Genomic DNA, 19076 nt, shown 5'->3' with positions numbered 1-19076 from the left:
TGAATCGATGCTTACACTATTTAGGTAGATGGAGGACAGTCGCTGAGGATTAAGGCGCTGCACTGTTGCTGCAGGTTACCTAAACAAATAAGGATAAAACTATCATATCGACTAAGCCTGGCGATGTAAATTTTTCACTGGATACCTGCTTATCTTCCTTATCACATGCAGAATGATGAAAAACAACAACACCAGCAAATTATAAAGCTTTCTGGACCTTCCTGGACTATCGCTGCATTACTGTAAAGCTGATCAGCTGAATATATATCTGCTTTTATTTTATGCTATTTAATTTGCTTTATTTGAACCCTAAAGGCACCCAGGTTTGCTGGAAACTGAAGTGGTGAGTACACTTGTACATGCACCATATATAATGATGATGCATGATTAAAAGAAAAACGCAGTGCATAAATAAAACAGCATCATTTTCCTACAGGCTTTATTGTTCAGGGTTCGGTTGCTGTTGTGAATGCTTGGCAAACTCGACTCCATAATAAACAAATCACAGCTTTTATATAACACGTCAGTAACATTTACGTTTTCAGTCGTGCAACACTCTGACGTCATAATTCTCAGGTCTGTACTGTACATAGCATCTTGATTTAATCATTCTGTATTGTTAAATATTCTTGTACATTAAGATACTCAGACAGCTATGCTTACAGACTATACATGTACAGTATATTAAGACTGTTTAAGCAAGCAATGTTAAATTGGTGTAAGGTGTAGAGACCAGAAAAGGACACTTCAGTGACTTACCTGTTCAATAGTTAAAGATGCTGGTCAGAATTCTTCTTACTTTCTGTAAATAAGGTGAGAAGAATTTGTCCTAATGTGGTGGGTCTGGCACCAACCAGAAACAGTGGGCGCCAAGCCATTGCAGGGCAACACACACTCAACACTCACCTGCTCACCTATATACACTATATTGCCAAAAGTATTCACTTGCCCATCCCAATAATGGCCACAGGTGTATAAAACCAAGCACCTCGGCATGCAGACTGCTTCTACACACATTAGTGAAAGAATGGGTCACTCTCAGGAGCTCAGTGATGCCACTTGTGCAACAAGTCCAGTCGTGAAATTTCCTCACTACTAAATATTCCACAGTCGACTGTCAGTGCTATTATAACAAAGTGGAAGTGATTGGGAATGACAGCAACTCAGCCACCAAGTGTAACCACGTAAAATAACAGAGCGGGTCAGCGGATGATGAGGAACATAGTGCGCAGAGGTCACCAACTTTCTGCAAGTCAATCACTACAGACCTCCAAACTTCATGTGGCCTTCAGATGAGCTCAGGAACAGTGTGTAGAGCTTCATGGAATGGGTTTCCATGGCCGAGCAGCTGCATCCAAGCCTTACATCACCAAGCGCAGTGGTGTAAAGCACGCCGCCACTGGACTCTAGGTCAAGTGTAAAGTGTGGTGGAGGGGGGATTATGGTGTGGGGGTGTTTTTCAGGAGTTGGGCTCGGCCCCTTAGTTCCAGTAAAAGGAACTCTTTATGAGATTTTGGACAATTTCACGCTCCCAACTTTGTGGGAACAGTTTGGGGATGGCCCCTTCCTGTTCCAACATTACCGCGCACCAGTGCACAAAGCACAAGCTCCATAAAGACGTGGATGATCGAGTCTGGTGTGGAAGAACTTGACTGGCCTGCACAGAGTCCTGACCTCAACCTGATAAAACACCTTTGGGATGAATTAGAGCGGAGACTGTGAGCCAGGCCTTCTCGTCCAACATCAGTGTCTGACCTCACAAATGCGCTTCTGGAAGAATGGTCAAAGATTCCCATAAACACACTCCTAAACCTTGTGGAAAGCCTTCCCAGAAGAGTTGAAGCTGTTATAGCTGCAAGGGTGGGCCGACATCATATTAAACCCTATTGATTAAGAATGGGAGTCACTGGGCTGACTTGTAGTCATTGCTGATCCCAGTCATGTTATAGGACCACCACTAAAGTCCAACACTCAACCCCAATGTTTACTGGTCTCATGGTGGACTTCCTTGGTAAGATACTAGGCAGTTGTAGCCTAGTGGTTAAGGTACTGGACTAGTAATCAAAAAGGTCGCTGGTACAAGCCCCACCACTGCCAGGTTGCTACTGTTGGGCCCTTGAGCAAGGCCCTTAACCCTCAATTGCTTAGACTGTATACTGTCACATTACTGTAAGTCACTTTGGATAAAAGCGTCCGCTAAATGCCGAAAATGTAAATGTACCCTGAAATACTTCTTCATTATGGTAGTTATTACAGATGGCATTTAAATATGTGAGATTCTAATGAGGGCAGACTCAGGTGGCATAGCATTCAATTATGCTAGACCACCACGTCTGAAATCTGGGTTTGAGTATCAGTGGTGCTATCGGCCATCTGGGCATCTATAAAGACGTGATTAGCTGTGTCTGAGGGTGGATCAGCGCTCTGTCCAGGGTATTCCTGAGATTTAAACTCATGCATTTGAGATGTCAGCCCTGGTGTGTTTTACCGCCGCACCACCCGAGCGCCCGCCTTTGTGTTCTTTCCCTCATGATTTTGGTTAGTGGTAGCTCAGCAGTAAGATGGTTGCTGGTTCAAGCCCCACATCTGCCAAGTATTCATCACAGTTGTAAGTGATGTAAATGCAGCTCTCCCATGGATGTCTTTCTTACTGTGGAATCGTGTACATTGACCTTACCCGAGGTGAACGAGGACTGCAGTTCTTTAGATGTTCACCAGGGTTCTTGTGTGACCTGGATGAGTTGCCAATGCAGTCTTTTCTACATGTGTAGATAATGACTCTCACTGTGGTTTGCTGGAGTCCCAGAGCTTTAGCAATGACTTGTGCCAAGTTCACACTACATGACTTTTCAAGTCGTCAGATCTCTGTACAGTTCACACTACACGACTGGATCTCTTGTAATCGGGAGTCTTTCTAGTCGGTGTGTATTTCACACTACACGACTGATCGGCGATAGGGGGTCACACGCTACACCATCTATCACCAACTGCAATTGCAGGCGAGCTTCTCTGCTCTCCCAAACTACGTTCTGTCACGAAAACAAACATGAGAAGTGACGAGGGGTTTAATGATACCACGTCCAAAAATGCACGTCAACAAGTAGCGAGCGATCAAAGTTTGTGCGCTGATGTGCAGCGTAAAATCAAGGAGGAAAAATAAATGAATCCGAGTGGATTTGGCAACACGACCAGCATGGATTGTTTTGTAGTGAGTTGGAGGTTAATAAATATTTTTGCAATGCAGCGTTGGTATTATGTTTTGTAGAGAACGATAAGGTCAGAAATACTGTAAAGCTTGTGTGTGTGCTGATGTATTCTTATATAAACTATATTACGCCCCTGTACCACCTTTTTACACTCCTCCCCTGCGTTTCCTCTCACACCGTATCTTACGTTCTCGTTGGCTGTTCGACATAGCACTCATTGCCAGTCGGCCGACTCATATCCAGATATTTGACATGCTAGATATCTTTCTTCAGTTGTTGATAGTTCACACATAGCGATTGAGAGCCGAGTTTCCATCGCCGAGCGAACGCCGAGTTGCTCCCGAGCCGGCAAATCTAGCGCCAACCAGTCGCAGAGCGAAAATCAGGGCAAAAATCGTGTAGTGTGAACTAGGCATCAGCGACCCAATCCAGACTTTGTTTGGCTCTCTGTATTTCATTCTCTTTAGAACGTGGCATCATGTAAAGGTAAAAACCTTTATATTTAGATTGTTTTGTTTTATAAAACGATTCCAAGATTCTTTTTCATTTCCAACAGTTGATTTATCTTGATTTATTATTTTTTTCTATTTTTCCCACTTTTCCCACCCAAATTTCTCCCCTAATCTAGTCGTGTCCAATTACTGATTCGACCCTTCACCGCTGACTGAGGACGCCTCTCAGTGCAGACTGCATTTTTCACTCTGCACGAGTCGAGTTCGTACACTTGACGGGCACTGTGTACGGAGGGCCACACCCCCATCAGCATTATTCCTCAGCCCTGTGCAGGTGCCATCAGTCAGCCAGCAGGGGCCGCAGTCGCACCAGTTATGAGGACCTATGATCCGACTTTTTACCCTCTAACCCTGAACAACAGCCGATCGTTGTTCATGCAGCCGCCCAGCCCAGTCTGAAAGGCAGAGCTGAGATTCGATACGATGTATTCGAAACCCCAACTCTGGTGCGCTAGCGTACTTTACCGCTGCACCATTTGAGCGGCTTTGTGTTTTAATTTTAATCTTTGTAAATATCAGGGTGTTCAAAAACTTTTGACTGTTTGTGGTTGTCAGTACTCCTCAGCACCAAATATGATAAAGGAAAGGTTGTCCACAACGCCCGTCCCATTAAGTTACATGTTTATTTTTGTTCATTTTTATAGATAATATTAAGTAATACAGGCTTTTTGATCATATTTTAATGTTTACACAACATATTGTTTTAAATATGGCGCAGTTTGAAGCAAATATATTAAATTAAAACTACTTAAAGCTACTCTGAGAAGGTTCTGGCTGCAGATAGGCACTCACAGCCTGACATGCACCGCCAGCACATCGGAATTCAATAATGATTTAGGGATTTAGAAAATTAAAAGTGCCATAAGGGAATTCTGAGAATAGCAAACATTACACTTTTGGGCTGCAAGGACACAAACGTGACGGTTTTATTAGCAGAAAGAGCAGACAGGCTACTGCTGAGCTGCATGAAATATGTTAAATGGATTAAATAATGTAACACTATGGTTCACCTCTCTGACTCCCATACTCAGTATAAAGCAAAGGTTACTACATATTGTTTGTACAGTAAAGGGTTATACCTGTACCACAGGGATGGACAATGCCCATACTAAGACGGTCGAGGAGGTGCTGGGGTACTTCGGAGTGAACGAGTCCACAGGTTTAAGCAGCGAACAACTGAGGAAGAACCGTGACAAATGGGGTCCCAACGGTACTGCATTATTTTATATATATTTATTTTATATATAACGTTAGTAAAACAAACAGACACTCTAAAAAATGAGACAAAATAAGAGTGAAAAGTTTATAGAGTATTCAAGTTACAGCTTTCCACAATGAGCAGGTAAATTTGGTGACATGTGAGGGAATCGTGATTGGGTATAAAAAAGCATCCACCAAAGGCTCAGTCTTTACAAGCAATGATGGCTCATGGCTCATCACTTTGTCCAAACCTCAGGAGAGAATTCCTGCCAGTCAGTTCAAAAAGAACCTTTGTCAATACAAGATTGCAAATAATTTAGTAGTTCTCTACCTACTGTCCATAATATTGTGAAAAGATTCAGGGAATTTAGAGAGATTTCAGTCCACGTAGGGCAGTGTTGTCCAAACCTTTTTCAAGGAGGGCCACATTTGATGATGTGAAAGTGCCCGAGGACCAACAGCCCCTTATGACATTGTTTTAAACAATAAAATAAGCATATAAATACGCTGTTATTTAATAATTTTATTTTTACACAGCAAACAACAACCAAATGTGAGCATTCAGATGAACCAATCAGAACACACAGAACAAGCCATTTGAATTTCTAACTTTTAAAACTGTAAAATAAAAGACGGGGTGCATTCACAAAAATAAAGCTTAATGTGGCTTTATGTACTAAAAGAACGATGCAGGAACTCTAAATTCTCTAAATTATTACTGGGCCTAAGTTCTCTCCACCACTCAAATGCTTAGGTCGTTTGGACATGTCTACCTTAAAGCTTTTTTGAGAGTCCAAAAAGGTGGAAATCAGATGGAGCTAAATCCGGACTATAAGCGTCTCTCAGTCTCTCAGACACGACTGATTACTCCTCCTCCTACTGCACCCTCACCGCTTATATCCACAATATAAAAGTGAGGAAACTTTCTGAAGATCTCTCGTATAAATATGAGCATTAAACATGATTAAAGTTTGCTTTCATGGCTACATTTTAGCAGATGCATTGATTTAGAACTGGTATTAAACTTTAGATTCTAAGAGTCGATAACAATTTTCCAGCCAACAAGAAGTTTTTTACAAAAGAGTGTTATAAAATCAGTAGCACACAAGTTATTGACCTGTTTTTAACTTTTTTTGTTGCAACATGTGCTGCAGAACTACCAGCAGAGGAAGGTAAGCATCACACACCTTATAGACTTTATTAAATCATGTTTTACTGTTTGTAGTTAAAGTAAATGTGAATGTAAAACAGGACGGTGAACTTGGACTGAGAAGGTTCTAAGGCATATAGGGGCAGTTGTAGCCTAGTAGTTAGGTACTGGACTAGTAATCGAAAGGTCGCTGGTTCAAGCTTTATCACTGCCAGGTTGTCACTGTTGGGCCCTTGAGCAAGGCCCTTAACCCTCAATTGCTTAGACAATATCTTCTCACAGTACTGTAAGTCGCTTTGGATAATAGCGTCTGCTAAATGAACAAGCAAGGTGTCATGATGTACGCCTGTACCTGAGGAACCACAGAAATAAACTCTGTACCGGGCAAACATGTCAGTGTCCGATAGCAGAAAGCACAGAAGAACTTGACCAACATCCCTCTGCTGGGATGGACATCGCCTTTAGGTCGACGCTCGGGTCTGGACAGGCGGAATGGGACGAGTCTGACGAGGGCCAGATTGTGATGGCTAGACGATTGGGTCAGAGCATCTCCAAAACTGCAGCTTTTGTGGTGTGTGTCCCGGTCTGCAGTGGTCAGTATCTATCAAAAGTGGTCCAAGGAAGGAACAGTGGGTAAGCGGCCAAGTCTCACTGATGCACGTGGGGGGTGAAGGCTGGTCCGTGTGGTCCGATCCAACAGACGAGCTACTGTAGCTCAAACTGCTGAAGAAGTTCATGCTGGTTCTGATTGAAAGGTGTCAGAATACACAGAGCAGCACAGTTGCAGGACTGTCTTGGCAGCAAAAGGGGGACCAACACAATATTAGGAAGGTGGTCATAATGTTATGCCTTATCTGTGTATAACTGTATGTTTTGGGATGCAACCAATTATGTGAAGGTGGGTGTTTCTAATTTACCTTAATAAATGTTCATTTATCTTCATATTTTTTATAAAGGTCTGTCATTCTGTTCCTACTTTCAACTGTTTTAACCATTAAATATAAAAAATACAGACGGTTATTTTACAGAACAGACTAAACAAGCGATATACAACTTCTCTAATTAATAAAGTTTATTATTAGCTATTTTAGTTGCTGTTTCACTTGTGTATATTTATATAAATATTATATATACATGTTGTGCATGTAGTTTGCATCTCATCATCCTTCGTGGGCTTTGTGGATGTTTTTCTATCCGAATCGGCTTCCGTCTCTTGATTTACAGGGAAGTCTCTGTGGGAATTGGTGCTGGAGCAGTTCGAGGATCTGCTGGTGCGGATTCTGCTTCTTGCGGCCTGCATTTCCTTTGTAAGCATTAATGCGAGTCGGTCTAATGCGTCCACGCCTGAGCACTTCTCAGACCACTAAACATTATTATTTTAATAAAACGTTACGACCATGATGCACTTGTGCTGTATTGTATTATTATTAATCATGTAAGTACTGTTCTAACGAAGGCCTATAAGTGCAGGTTTTAGGTGGAGCCGGACTGACGTGAGACTTAAACGAGTCTGGAGGAATGGATTTTGGGTGGGTGTGGATGGGAAGTCGTACGAGTGCAGGATCAAAGCCTGTTTACATTTTACAGAGGATTTATGCTTTTTAAAAGCTGTGACTTAAATAGACTGAATTCAATAGTACGTCTGATTAGTGCACGGGGCGACGCGTTGGCTCGGTGGGTAGCACCGTCTCCTCACAGTAAAAGGGTCCTGGGTTTCGATTCCAAGGTGGAGCGGTCTGCATTCTATTCAATAATAGTGTGACTTCTTAGTAAGAGAGTGCAGGTGCTTGACTGGCCTGCCAGTAGTCCAGACCTGTCTCCCAATGAAAATGTGTGAAGCATTTTATCAAGCATGAATTTAAAGAATCCACATTCAGGTGACAGGTCGTTTCAGAACATCGTTAAAAGATGAAGTGGTGAAACTGACGCCCCATGCTTTGGGGTTTGGGTGGGGGGGGGCTTTGTGACATAAAGCCTAATGGTGGTACACACATCTATCTAGTGCAAAAATAGATCTGAGGGGGCGCCCAGTTGACACAGTGGGACATTCCTCTAGCACACCAGCGCCGAGATTCTGAACACCTCGGGGCGAATCGCTGCTCTGCTTCCGGTCGGTTGGGTGCCATCTAGCGGGCACAATTGGCAGTGCCTGCAGCAGACAATAACTGGCCAGTGTGTCTGCTGGGTGGGATGACCGGAATATGTGGGTGGGGTCTACAGACGCTGTGTAAGGACCCAGGTTAGCAGATAGAGAGGCGCCAGTGCGCACGGGTCTGAGGAGGCGTGAGCAGCAATATACCCTCCTCGAATGCAATCAGGGATTTCTAACCTCAATAACCTCAATTAATAACATAAGTTTATATTCAATCTGATTGATTAAAATGCTCTGATCCAGCTGCAGTTGTAAAAGGAAGGAAAAACCTTTTTGTGTCTTTGTTTGCAGACTCTGGCCTGGTTTGAGGAGGGTACGGGCACCATTACAGCCTTCGTTGAGCCTTTTGTCATCCTTCTTATCCTCATTGCCAACGCTATTGTGGGTGTATGGCAGGTGAGTGTGTGATTACATAAACAAACACTTGACGTAAATGAAATGTCACACAAGGAACGGAGCTTGACTTTGAAGTGACCGGATCATGGTGAAAAAATAACAGCTGTATAAGTGAGCGGTATTGAGTTCATTGATCATAAACTGTGAGCATCAGAGGGTGGCACCAAGGATGTGTAATAAAAGCATCTATAAATATTATATTAGTGACGTACAGACAGATGCGACAGGCACGCTGCCCCAGGTCGCATCTCGTCCTGTATTTGAACAAGAAATATGGACATTCAGTGATTTTTTATTATAAAAATGTATTTATACCCCTGAATTTATATTCATAGCACAGATCAGTGGACAAACATGATTGATTGATTGATTGATTGATTACTTTATTGATCCCCGAAGAGAAATTGTGGTGTAGCAGCAGCAATTACAATTATTACAAACATCACACAACGACATTATAATGAGGTAGGAAAGAATAAAAATTAAGACAGGAGTGTAATACAAGTAAGATAAAATCTAATATATATATATCTATAAAAAAAAATTGAAATAATATTTTTTAAAATAAGAATATAAAACATCTAACAGAACAAAAACTAAAAAGGTTAGTTAATATGATTTTATTAATTTATTAATATTATTTTATTTTGGGTGTCCGCTCAGCAAAAAGGGGCGGTCCGGGTCCTTTCTGTGTGGAGTTTGCATGTTCTCCCCGTGTCTGCGTAGGTTTCTTCCAGGTGCTCCGGGTTCCTCCCACAGTCCAAAGACGTGCAAGTGAGGTGAACTGGAGACACTAAATTGTCCATGACTGTGTTTGATATTAACTTGTGAACTGATGAATCTTATCAGTTCCTGTCATGAATGTAACCATGTAACATGATGTTAAAATCCTAATAAACGGCGCCCAGGTGGCGCGGCGGGATATTCCGCTGACGCACCAGCACCGAGTTTCTGAACTCCCCGGTTCGAGGCTCGGTGTTGCCACCGGTCGGCTGGGCACCATCTGGCGGGCATAATTGGCAGTGCGTGCAGCAGATACTAATTAACCAACGTATCTGCAGGGTGGGGACCGGGACTATATGTGTGTGTGGGTGGGTCTTCATGCTCTGTGTAAGGACCCTGATTGGCAGGAAGCACGGACGAGAAGAGGAGGGCTGTACACGTGTAAAGAAGGCGTGGGCACCGGCGTGCTCTCCTCGGATGCAAATCTGGAGTCTGTCAGCAGCGGAAGACAAATTGGATGTGCTAAATTGGGAGGAAAAATGGGGAGAAAATGCATAAAAATAATAAAAAAATCCTAATAAAGAAACATAACATGACAACATTCGCTGATCTTTTTGCTGATCTTTTTTACCAGCTGGTGTTTGTGTATGAAAATTGCCTCACTGTTCACTCGATTCTTTACACGTGCTGTAGCTAAGACAGCCAAACTAACTCTAACATGTTTCGGTCATGTAGTGAACATTGAAATACGTCTTCAGTCACATTTGTTGGTTTATTTGTGTATCCAGGAGCGAAATGCAGAAAATGCCATCGAGGCACTGAAGGAATATGAACCGGAGATGGGAAAGGTGTACAGACAGGACAGGAAGTGCGTCCAGAGAGTCCGAGCCCGTGATATCGTTCCTGGAGACATAGTGGAGGTGGCAGGTAAGCGGAAAATCTACACTTCATGTCATCTTAGATTTCTGTGCTTAGCATAGAATAAATAAATAAATTAGAGGTTTACGTAACGGCGTTTAACAAAATACACAATTTAACAACAGCCGCAACAGTTACTAACAGGTGTAATGAATCAATCATATAAAGGAAATTATATGCTTCCAATTTTTATTCCAATACAACAGTTTAGGGAAGGCACTTTCCCATTCCAGCATGACTGTGTCCAGCACAGAGCCCTGACCTCAGCTCCCCTCAACAGCTCTGGAATGAACCGGAACACCAACTGAGGCTTTTTTGACCAACATCAGCACCCAGCCATACAAATGCTGACAAGTGTGCGGTAGCTGATTGCTTCTTTTCTCCTGCACAAGGCGGGTTAAACTGACACCCAGTATCAGCGTACGGGGAGTCACGTATCCACATTATCCCGTGTGTCTGTGCAGTACCATCGATCAGCCAGCAGAGGTCGTAACTGCAGCAGTTATGAGGAACCTCACAGCACTCGTGCCTTGGTTAGCCGTATAGGCGCTCGGCCTACAGGTAGCAGATTTAAACTCGTGAGTTTAAATTATTTGTAGCAGATATGACTTGTGAACATCTCTGGGACAGAGGGAGAGCTTTTACCCGTCTGTTCCTCTTCGCGGTATTTCACTTAGCAAACGTTTCACCACAAACTTTGCACTAAACTTCACTGTTGTGCGTCATTCCTGCGGAAACCAAACCATTTCCACACAGCCGACTCACGCGTGGTTATTTTTTTAATTAGATTTTTGCTTCTCGTTACGTCTTCATACATTCTTGAATTATTAGTTATTCATTTCTGAACGTTGCAGTCGGTTCTTTAGGCAAGGCAAGGCAAGTTTATTTGTATAGCACCTTTCATACACAGTGGCAATTCAAAGTGCTTTACGTAAGGAAAAAACAAAATTAATTAAAAGCATTAAAACATTCCTGAGATCTAGAACCTCAGAAAGACTTCTTGCAAACATTTAGTTACAATTAAGACAACATGAAATTCAAACAAGAGATAAAACATTAAGAACATGAAAAATTTAAAGAAAATATTGTAAAATATACCCTACAATTTTAGGGAAATATAGCGGTAACACAGTGAAAAGGTTGAGCTATCCGAGGCATACTTGATATAATGGATATGGTCATTTTATACAATATCATGTACTACAGAATATATCGATGTTTGCGATATACCGCCCAAGATGTCAGCGCTGGTGTGCTAGCATGTTTTATGACCGTGCCACCTGAGTGCCTCATCTGTTTTTTATTTAATAGGGACAGGCAAACTATCCTTATTCATATGTTCACTGAGAAGTCATCAGCTATTGTCAATAATAGACATTAAATAGTAATGAAAAGGCTATGGCACGATGAATCCCATTAAAGTGCTTTTTAGTTGCTTATGTTTTATTCGTCTCAACTGTTTTATTGACTCTAATGTAGGTTATACACATAATACATTCATCTTTCATGATAATATTAGCAGTTTGTATTTTTTATCATTTCAATTTTGTGTTATAAACTCAGTGAATGAAGCCGAGTTAAATCCTCTCACAGTGAACGTCAGACTCAGCTGGGAAGCTTTTCCACTGTGATCTGAAGTGGCCTGTTGTTTGTTTAGTGAGACCTATCAACCTTTCCTGCTTATAATCACAAATGTGCATGTAAAAGATCCAAAAATACACTTCTACACAACATAATAGGTTTTCTCAAGAAAGCACAGATTCCCACAGTCTAACTGACTAATCAGATAAATATTATAGACTAAACAAATACAACTTGATTGGGTGAAAAATTTGGGAAAAATATATATATACACTGATCAGCCATAACATTAAAACCACCTCCTTGTTTCTACACTCACTGTCCATTTTATCAGCTCCACTTACCACATAGAAGCACTTTGTAGTTCTACAATTACTGACTGTAGTCCATCTGTTTCTCTACATGCTTTGTTAGCCCCCTTTCACCCTGTTCTTCAATGGTCAGGACCCCCACAGGACCACCACAGAGCAGGTATTATTTAGGTCGTGGATGATTCTCAGCACTGCAGTGACACTGACATGGTGGTGGTGTGTTAGTGTGTGTTGTGCTGGTATGAGTGGATCAGACACACCTCACTGTCACTGCTGGACTGAGAATAGTCCACCGCCCAAAAATATCCAGCCAACAGCGCCCCGTGGGCAGCGTCCTGTGACCACTGATGAACGTCTAGAAGATGACCGACTCAAACAGCAGCAATAGATGAGCGATCGTCTCTGACTTTACATCTACAAGGTGGACCGACTAGGTAGGAGTGTCTAATAGAGTGGACAGTGAGTGGACACTGTGTTTAAAACCTCCATCAGCGCTGCTGTGTCTGATCCACTCATACCAGCACAACACACACTAACACACCACCACCATGTCAGTGTCACTGCAGTGCTGAGAATGATCCACCACCTAAATAATACCTGCTCTGTGGGGGTCCTGTGGGGGTCCTGACCATTGAAGAACAACATGAAAGGGGGTAACAAAGCATGTTGAGAAACAGATGGACTACAGTCAGTAATTGTAGAACTACAAAGTGCTTCTATATGGTAAGTGGAGCTGATAAAATGGACTGAGTGTAGAAACAAGGAGGTGGTTTTAATGTTATGGCTGATCGGTGTATATGTATATTGTTCTGTTGGTTATTTGTATGTTGGGCTGACAGGGTTAAAGCCGAATCATGTAAATCTCCCGGCGCACAATGTGAAGATCTATTCTAAGAATCCCAGAGGTCGTGAATAAAAATAAATCAGACATTCTTCCTGTGGTCGCGTACAGTTTGCTCTGCCGTGATGGGTTCACTGGTTTTAAAATACTCCATTTTACAGCATGGAAAAAAAACCGACACACTTAGGACGGCCTGTATATACATATAAATATACAGTAGGGCTGAAATGTTATAGTTGTAATACTTAATTTATACAGACATGAGGGATGAATATAAATAAGTCGCCTTTAAACATCATTATAACGTGGCAGTTGTAGCCTAGCGGTTAAGGTACTGGACTAGTAATCGAAAGGTAATTGGTTCAAGCCCCATCACTGCTAGGTTGCCACTGTTGGGCCCTTGAGCAAGGCTCTTAACCCTCGATTGCTTAGACAATATACTGTCACAGTACTGTAAGTCGCTTTGTATAAAGTATCCATGGATTGAACTTTGGGGGATCAGATCTATAGGGGGGACCGTGTCAAGAGCTGATGAGATCACTGATGTATCCTAACATTCCATCATTACATTAGAATACATAGAGTAGTAGTTCAGCGGTTAAAGTACAGGACTAGTGACTGGAAGGTCACTGGTTTAAGCCCCATTCCCAGGTAGCCACTGTTAATCCTTGAGCAAGGCCCTTAACCCTCAATTAGCTTGCAATGTACTGTATACAGTCTCAATTGTAAGTCGCTTTGGATAAAAACGTCTGCTAAATACTGAGAATGTAAATGGGGCATTCTGAGCACTTGTGGAAATTTGGGTGTCCCCTATATTGTGATTAAGCTCCATGATTGTGCACACCCCATCCTTCATTTATAAACAACAATTCTTTTACCTTACCTTAAGTCAGGGGTTGTCAACCTTTTTGGACATGCGCCCTGTTCCGTGTGCCGAACTTGAACTTGTCTCCTCACTTCCCATCAACCATTGCAAAAGCTCTTGACAAGCTAAAATAATATAATTATAGTTATAATATAATATAATATAATATAATATAATATAATATAATATAATATAATATAATTAATATAATATAATATAATATAATTGTGCATGTCACGCATACGATGCATAAGACAGCCCGGAGCGGCACGGTGGCTAAGTGGGTAGTCTCACAGCACGAAGGTCCTGGGTTTGATCCCCAGGTGGGGCGGTCCGGGTCCTTTCTGTGTGGAGTTTGTCATGTTTTCCCCGGGTGCTCCGGTTTCCTCCCACAGTCCAAAGACATGCAAGTGAGGTGAGTTGGAGACACTAAATTGTCCATGATTGTGTTTGATATAACCTTGTGAACTGATGAACCTTGTGTAATGAGTAACTACCGTGTCCTGTCATGAATGTAACCAAAAGTGTAAAATATGACGTTAAAATCCTAATAAACAAACAATGTGCCGAACTGGAACTTGTCCCCCCACCTCCCATCAACACTCGCCCAGAAACCATTGCGAAAGCTCTTGACAAGCTAAAATAATATAATTATAGTTATAATATAATATAATATAATTGTGCACGTCATGCATACGATGCAATTTTGCTGATTTAAATATTTTCTTCAAAAAGATAAGACAGCCCGAACTTATTCTATGCAACATCTGAGCCTTTTTCTGGGAGCACATCATAGAAATTCATGTTTCGATATCAGTTACAGTCGTAGATTGTAAGCGGTACTTGCTTTTAAAGTAGACGAGAGCAGAAGTAGAGACAAAAGTACATCACTTATTAAGTTCACCAGTTCAGCATACTCTGCTTAGACTGACAGTCAAAAGATGTAAAAGCTTATCGGCGTCAGTGGTATGGGAATGTTTGGCTTTGCTAGTGGAGTCCTCGTCTGAAACTGCCCCCCTGGACAGGAACCCCTGGTTTAAGCGACAAAGTAAAAATGTACCACGTTCTAAATTTTGCACACATTTTCTTTTGCAGTGGGCGATAAGGTTCCAGCAGACATCAGGCTGACCTCCATCCGTTCCACCACACTGAGAGTGGACCAGTCCATTCTGACCGGAGAGTCCGTCTCAGTGCTCAAACACACAGATCCAGTCCCTGATCCACGGGCTGTCAACCAGGACAAGAAAAACATGCTGTTTTCTGTGAGTATCTCAGAGTATCAGCTGTTTAAACGCTGCTCCTGGAGTCTGAGTGTGTTTATCCAGAGCTGAAGGCTATATATGGATTGTTAGTGTTAACGTGATTACCGGGTTTATGATTGTTTATGAGTTGGTGTTGGACCTACCTGTGTGTTGGACCTTACACAGACTGTAGAATGATAACACTAGTGCTTTAAGCATTCACTTGCACACATCAGAAAAGGATGTAAAATGCAAATAAAATAAAAACACAGAGTTTCTTACATTTACTTTGACTTTTATTTGATGTCAGACAGGATGAACCTGAGATATTTCATGTTTTATCTGAACAACTTCATTTCATTTATTAATAAACATCCATTCCTGCATTTCAGGCCTGCAACACATTCCAAAAAAAGTTGGGACGGGGGCAATTTAGGGCTAGTAATGAGGAGAAAAAACTAAATAATGATGTGATTCCAAACAGGTGATTGTAATCATGGTTTGGTACAAAAAGGATTATTTTGGCAAACCTTTATCAAGCTCTACAATACAGAGTTACTGCACAAATGATACTTAAAACTTTACTGTGCAAAAAAAGAAGCCTTATGTTAACCATGTCCAGAAGTGGCGTTGACTTCTCTGGGCTCTGAGGCATCTAGGATGGACCATCACACAGTGGAAACATGTATTGTGGTCAGATGAATCAGCATTCGAAAAATGGACGCTGTGTGCTCTGGACCAAAGACGAAAAGAACCATCCAGACTGTTATCAGCAACAAGTCCAAAATCCAGGGTGTGTCATGGTATGGGGCGTGTCAGTACCAGGGTCTGTCATGGTATGGGGGGGGTGTCAGTACCAGGGTCTGTCATGGTATGGGGGTGTGTCAGTACCAGGGTCTGTAATGGTATGGGGGCGTGTCAGTACCAGGGTCTGTCATGGTATGGGGGTGTGTCAGTACCAGGGTGTGTCATGGTATGGGGTGTGTCAGTACCAGGGTGTGTCATGGTATGGGGTGTGTCAGTACCAGGGTCTGTCATGGTATGGGGCGTGTCAGTACCAGGGTCTGTCATAGTATGGGGGCGTGTCAGTACCAGGGTCTGTCATGGTATGGGGGTGTGTCAGTACCAGGGTGTGTCATGGTATGGGGTGTGTCAGTACCAGGGTCTGTCATGGTATGGGGGCGTGTCAGTACCAGGGTGTGTCATGGTATGGGGTGTGTCAGTACCAGGGTGTGTCATGGTATGGGGTGTGTCAGTACCAGGGTGTGTCATGGTATGGGGTGTGTCAGTACCAGGGTCTGTCATGGTATGGGGGCGTGTCAGTACCAGGGTGTGTCATGGTATGGGGTGTGTCAGTACCAGGGTGTGTCATGGTATGGGGTGTGTCAGTACCAGGGTCTGTCATGGTATGGGGGTGTGTCAGTACCAGGGTGTGTCATGGTATGGGGGCGTGTCAGTACCAGGGTCTGTCATGGTATGGGGGTGTGTCAGTACCAGGGTGTGTCATGGTATGGGGTGTGTCAGTACCAGGGTGTGTCATGGTATGGGGTGTGTCAGTACCAGGGTCTGTCATGGTATGGGGGCGTGTCAGTACCAGGGTCTGTCATGGTATGGGTTGTGTCAGTACCAGGGTCTGTCATGGTATGGGGGTGTGTCAGTACCAGGGTCTGTCATGGTATGGGGGTGTGTCAGTACCAGGGTCTGTCATGGTATGGGGGCGTGTCAGTACCAGGGTCTGTCATGGTATGGGTTGTGTCAGTACCAGGGTCTGTCATGGTATGGGGGTGTGTCAGTACCAGGGTCTGTCATGGTATGGGGGTGTGTCAGTACCAGGGTCTGTCATGGTATGGGGGCGTGTCAGTGCCCTTGGTAAAGGTCATTTACACTCTGTGATGCAGCATTAATACAGAAAAGTACGTTGAGATCTTAGAGCAACACGTGCTGCCTTCAAGACGTCGTGTTTTCCAGGGACGTCCAGCATTTTTCAACAAGACGATGCAAAACCACCTGCTGCACACATTACAAAGGCGTGGCTGCGGAAGAAGAGGGTACGGGTACTGGACCGAACTGCCTGCAGTCCTGACCTGTCCCCAATACAGAACGTGTGGAGGATTTTGAAACGACGACGACCCCCCGTACTGCTGCACATCTTAAGACGTGTTTGCAGGAAGAATGAGACAAAATAAAAGCTGAAACACTAAATCACTCGGTCTCCTCGGTGCCAAAACCTCTTTTAAGTGGTGAAAAGGAACGACGACATTACAAAGTGGTAAATGCTTTACCGTCCCAACTGTTTTTGGAATGTGCTGCAGGCCTGAAATGCAGGAATGGATGTTTATTAAAAAAACACATAAATGTTCAGAATCCAGTGCATGTTGAAGTCCAGATGACTGGCTGTGTTAGTAGGTTTTATTGTTACACGTTTGTGATCAGTTTGTGATCAGTGTGATATGGTGACGTGCCGTGTGTGTTTATTTGTAGGGCACAAACATCGCGGCGGGCAGAGCGATCGGAGTTGTGATTGCCACTGGTGTTCAAACTGAAATTGGCAAAATCAGGGACGAGATGGCCGCCACCGAGCCAGAAAGGACCCCATTACAGCAGAAACTGGATCAGTTCGGGGAGCAGCTCTCAAAGGTGCCGTGTTCCGAATATTCCCTGTATTGTTTTATGTTCTGGTTCAATTTCTCTGTCTATTGAACTTTCTCGTTAGTGTTTTAACTGTGTTGATCTCTGCTGTCTGACTGTCTCCAGGCAGAGATGGGGACTCGGACTTGTTTCAAATGACTCAGACTCGACTCATGACTCGCAAAAAATGACTCGTAAACAACAAGAGTCTCTAGCGTCAGCATGTGTAAACATTAGTTACGTGTGACAATTAACCCGTTTTGGCCATCTTAACCCACAACACACACAATGTGTAAATGTTCCAGCCAGCTTCCGGTGTAGTGATGAAGCGTCGCTCCCTACCCCCTACACAGTTTGAAGTTCACTTCATTTGAACATTTTCGTTACCTTTGGATCAGAATCTCACTTAAAATGGTGAAACACCCTACGTAGTGCACAGAATCGGTGCTGATGATTGTAAGACGCTTTCTGAACCAATCAGAGCTTCTGATTGTAATTGTTAGTAAGAAATGCTGTTATTTGCATTTATTCAGTTTGCGTCACACAGATGACGTGGTAATGAAACGCTCGATCGGCTTTCTAACGACTTCCTGTTTTACTTCACCACCGGGAAAAGTTTGGAGGTTTTTAATTATAAGCACATTTACAAAATAACGGATTCTGTTCCTAATGGGACACACGCTTATAAATGTAATAGCATCTGGAAGAACAGAAGCTAAGGTAAGCAGCGGATATGATTGTTTTTGCTGTGTTTGGGATTGTGGCCGCTGTGCCGTGATTTATCGAGCGCTTTTGTTCTGTAATGAAAACAAAACGTATCAGTTGAAGCTTTTAACTTGAACCTTCTTGTTACAGAAATTACATTCATTTACACAATGAGGAGGAAAGTAAAGACACGAAGTAAAATGGCTAAATACACTCGCTAATCTGTTGTTGTTTTTATCTGAACTTACAGATTATTTGTTTATTTCTACGCTACATTTACAATATATGTTTTGTGTAGATTATATTGACTCGTGACTTGACTTGGACTCTAGCCTAAAGACTCGTGACTTGACTTGGACTCTAGCCTAAAGACTCGTGACTTGGTGAGACTCTAGCCTAAAGACTGGTGGCTTGACTCGGACTCTAGCTTAAAGACTCGTGACTTGACTCGGACTCTTGCCTAAAGACTCGTGACTTGACTCGGACTCTTGCCTAAAGACTCGTGACTTGACTCAGACTCTAGTCTAAAGACTCGTGACTTGGTGAGACTCTAGCCTAAAGACTCGTGACTTGACTCGGACTCTTGCCTAAAGACTCGTGACTTGACTCGGACTCTTGCCTAAAGACTCGTGACTTGACTCAGACTC

The 19076-nt window shown here is 42.9% G+C and overlaps 1 protein-coding gene across 1 annotated transcript in view; it reads left to right on the top strand.

Annotated features, from left to right (window-relative positions):
* The first annotated feature begins 254 nt into the window (after nucleotides 1-254).
* Nucleotides 255-19076, top strand: part of si:dkey-28b4.8 (sarcoplasmic/endoplasmic reticulum calcium ATPase 2) — a 42603-nt gene continuing 23781 nt past the window's right edge. The window contains exons 1-8 of the mRNA XM_062996285.1: nucleotides 255-343; nucleotides 4809-4928; nucleotides 6073-6090; nucleotides 7293-7375; nucleotides 8512-8616; nucleotides 10128-10266; nucleotides 14951-15117; nucleotides 17578-17733. Coding sequence (XP_062852355.1) covers nucleotides 4811-4928; nucleotides 6073-6090; nucleotides 7293-7375; nucleotides 8512-8616; nucleotides 10128-10266; nucleotides 14951-15117; nucleotides 17578-17733 — 786 coding nt within the window. The 5' untranslated portion in view covers nucleotides 255-343; nucleotides 4809-4810. The remainder of the gene's footprint in view (nucleotides 344-4808; nucleotides 4929-6072; nucleotides 6091-7292; nucleotides 7376-8511; nucleotides 8617-10127; nucleotides 10267-14950; nucleotides 15118-17577; nucleotides 17734-19076) is intronic.

The sequence above is a fragment of the Trichomycterus rosablanca genome, chromosome 5 (assembly GCF_030014385.1).
Source record: "Trichomycterus rosablanca isolate fTriRos1 chromosome 5, fTriRos1.hap1, whole genome shotgun sequence".
NCBI lineage: Eukaryota > Metazoa > Chordata > Actinopteri > Siluriformes > Trichomycteridae > Trichomycterus > Trichomycterus rosablanca.
The sequence above is the reverse complement of the archived record's forward strand: the minus strand, read 5'-3'. Positions and strand labels throughout refer to the sequence as shown.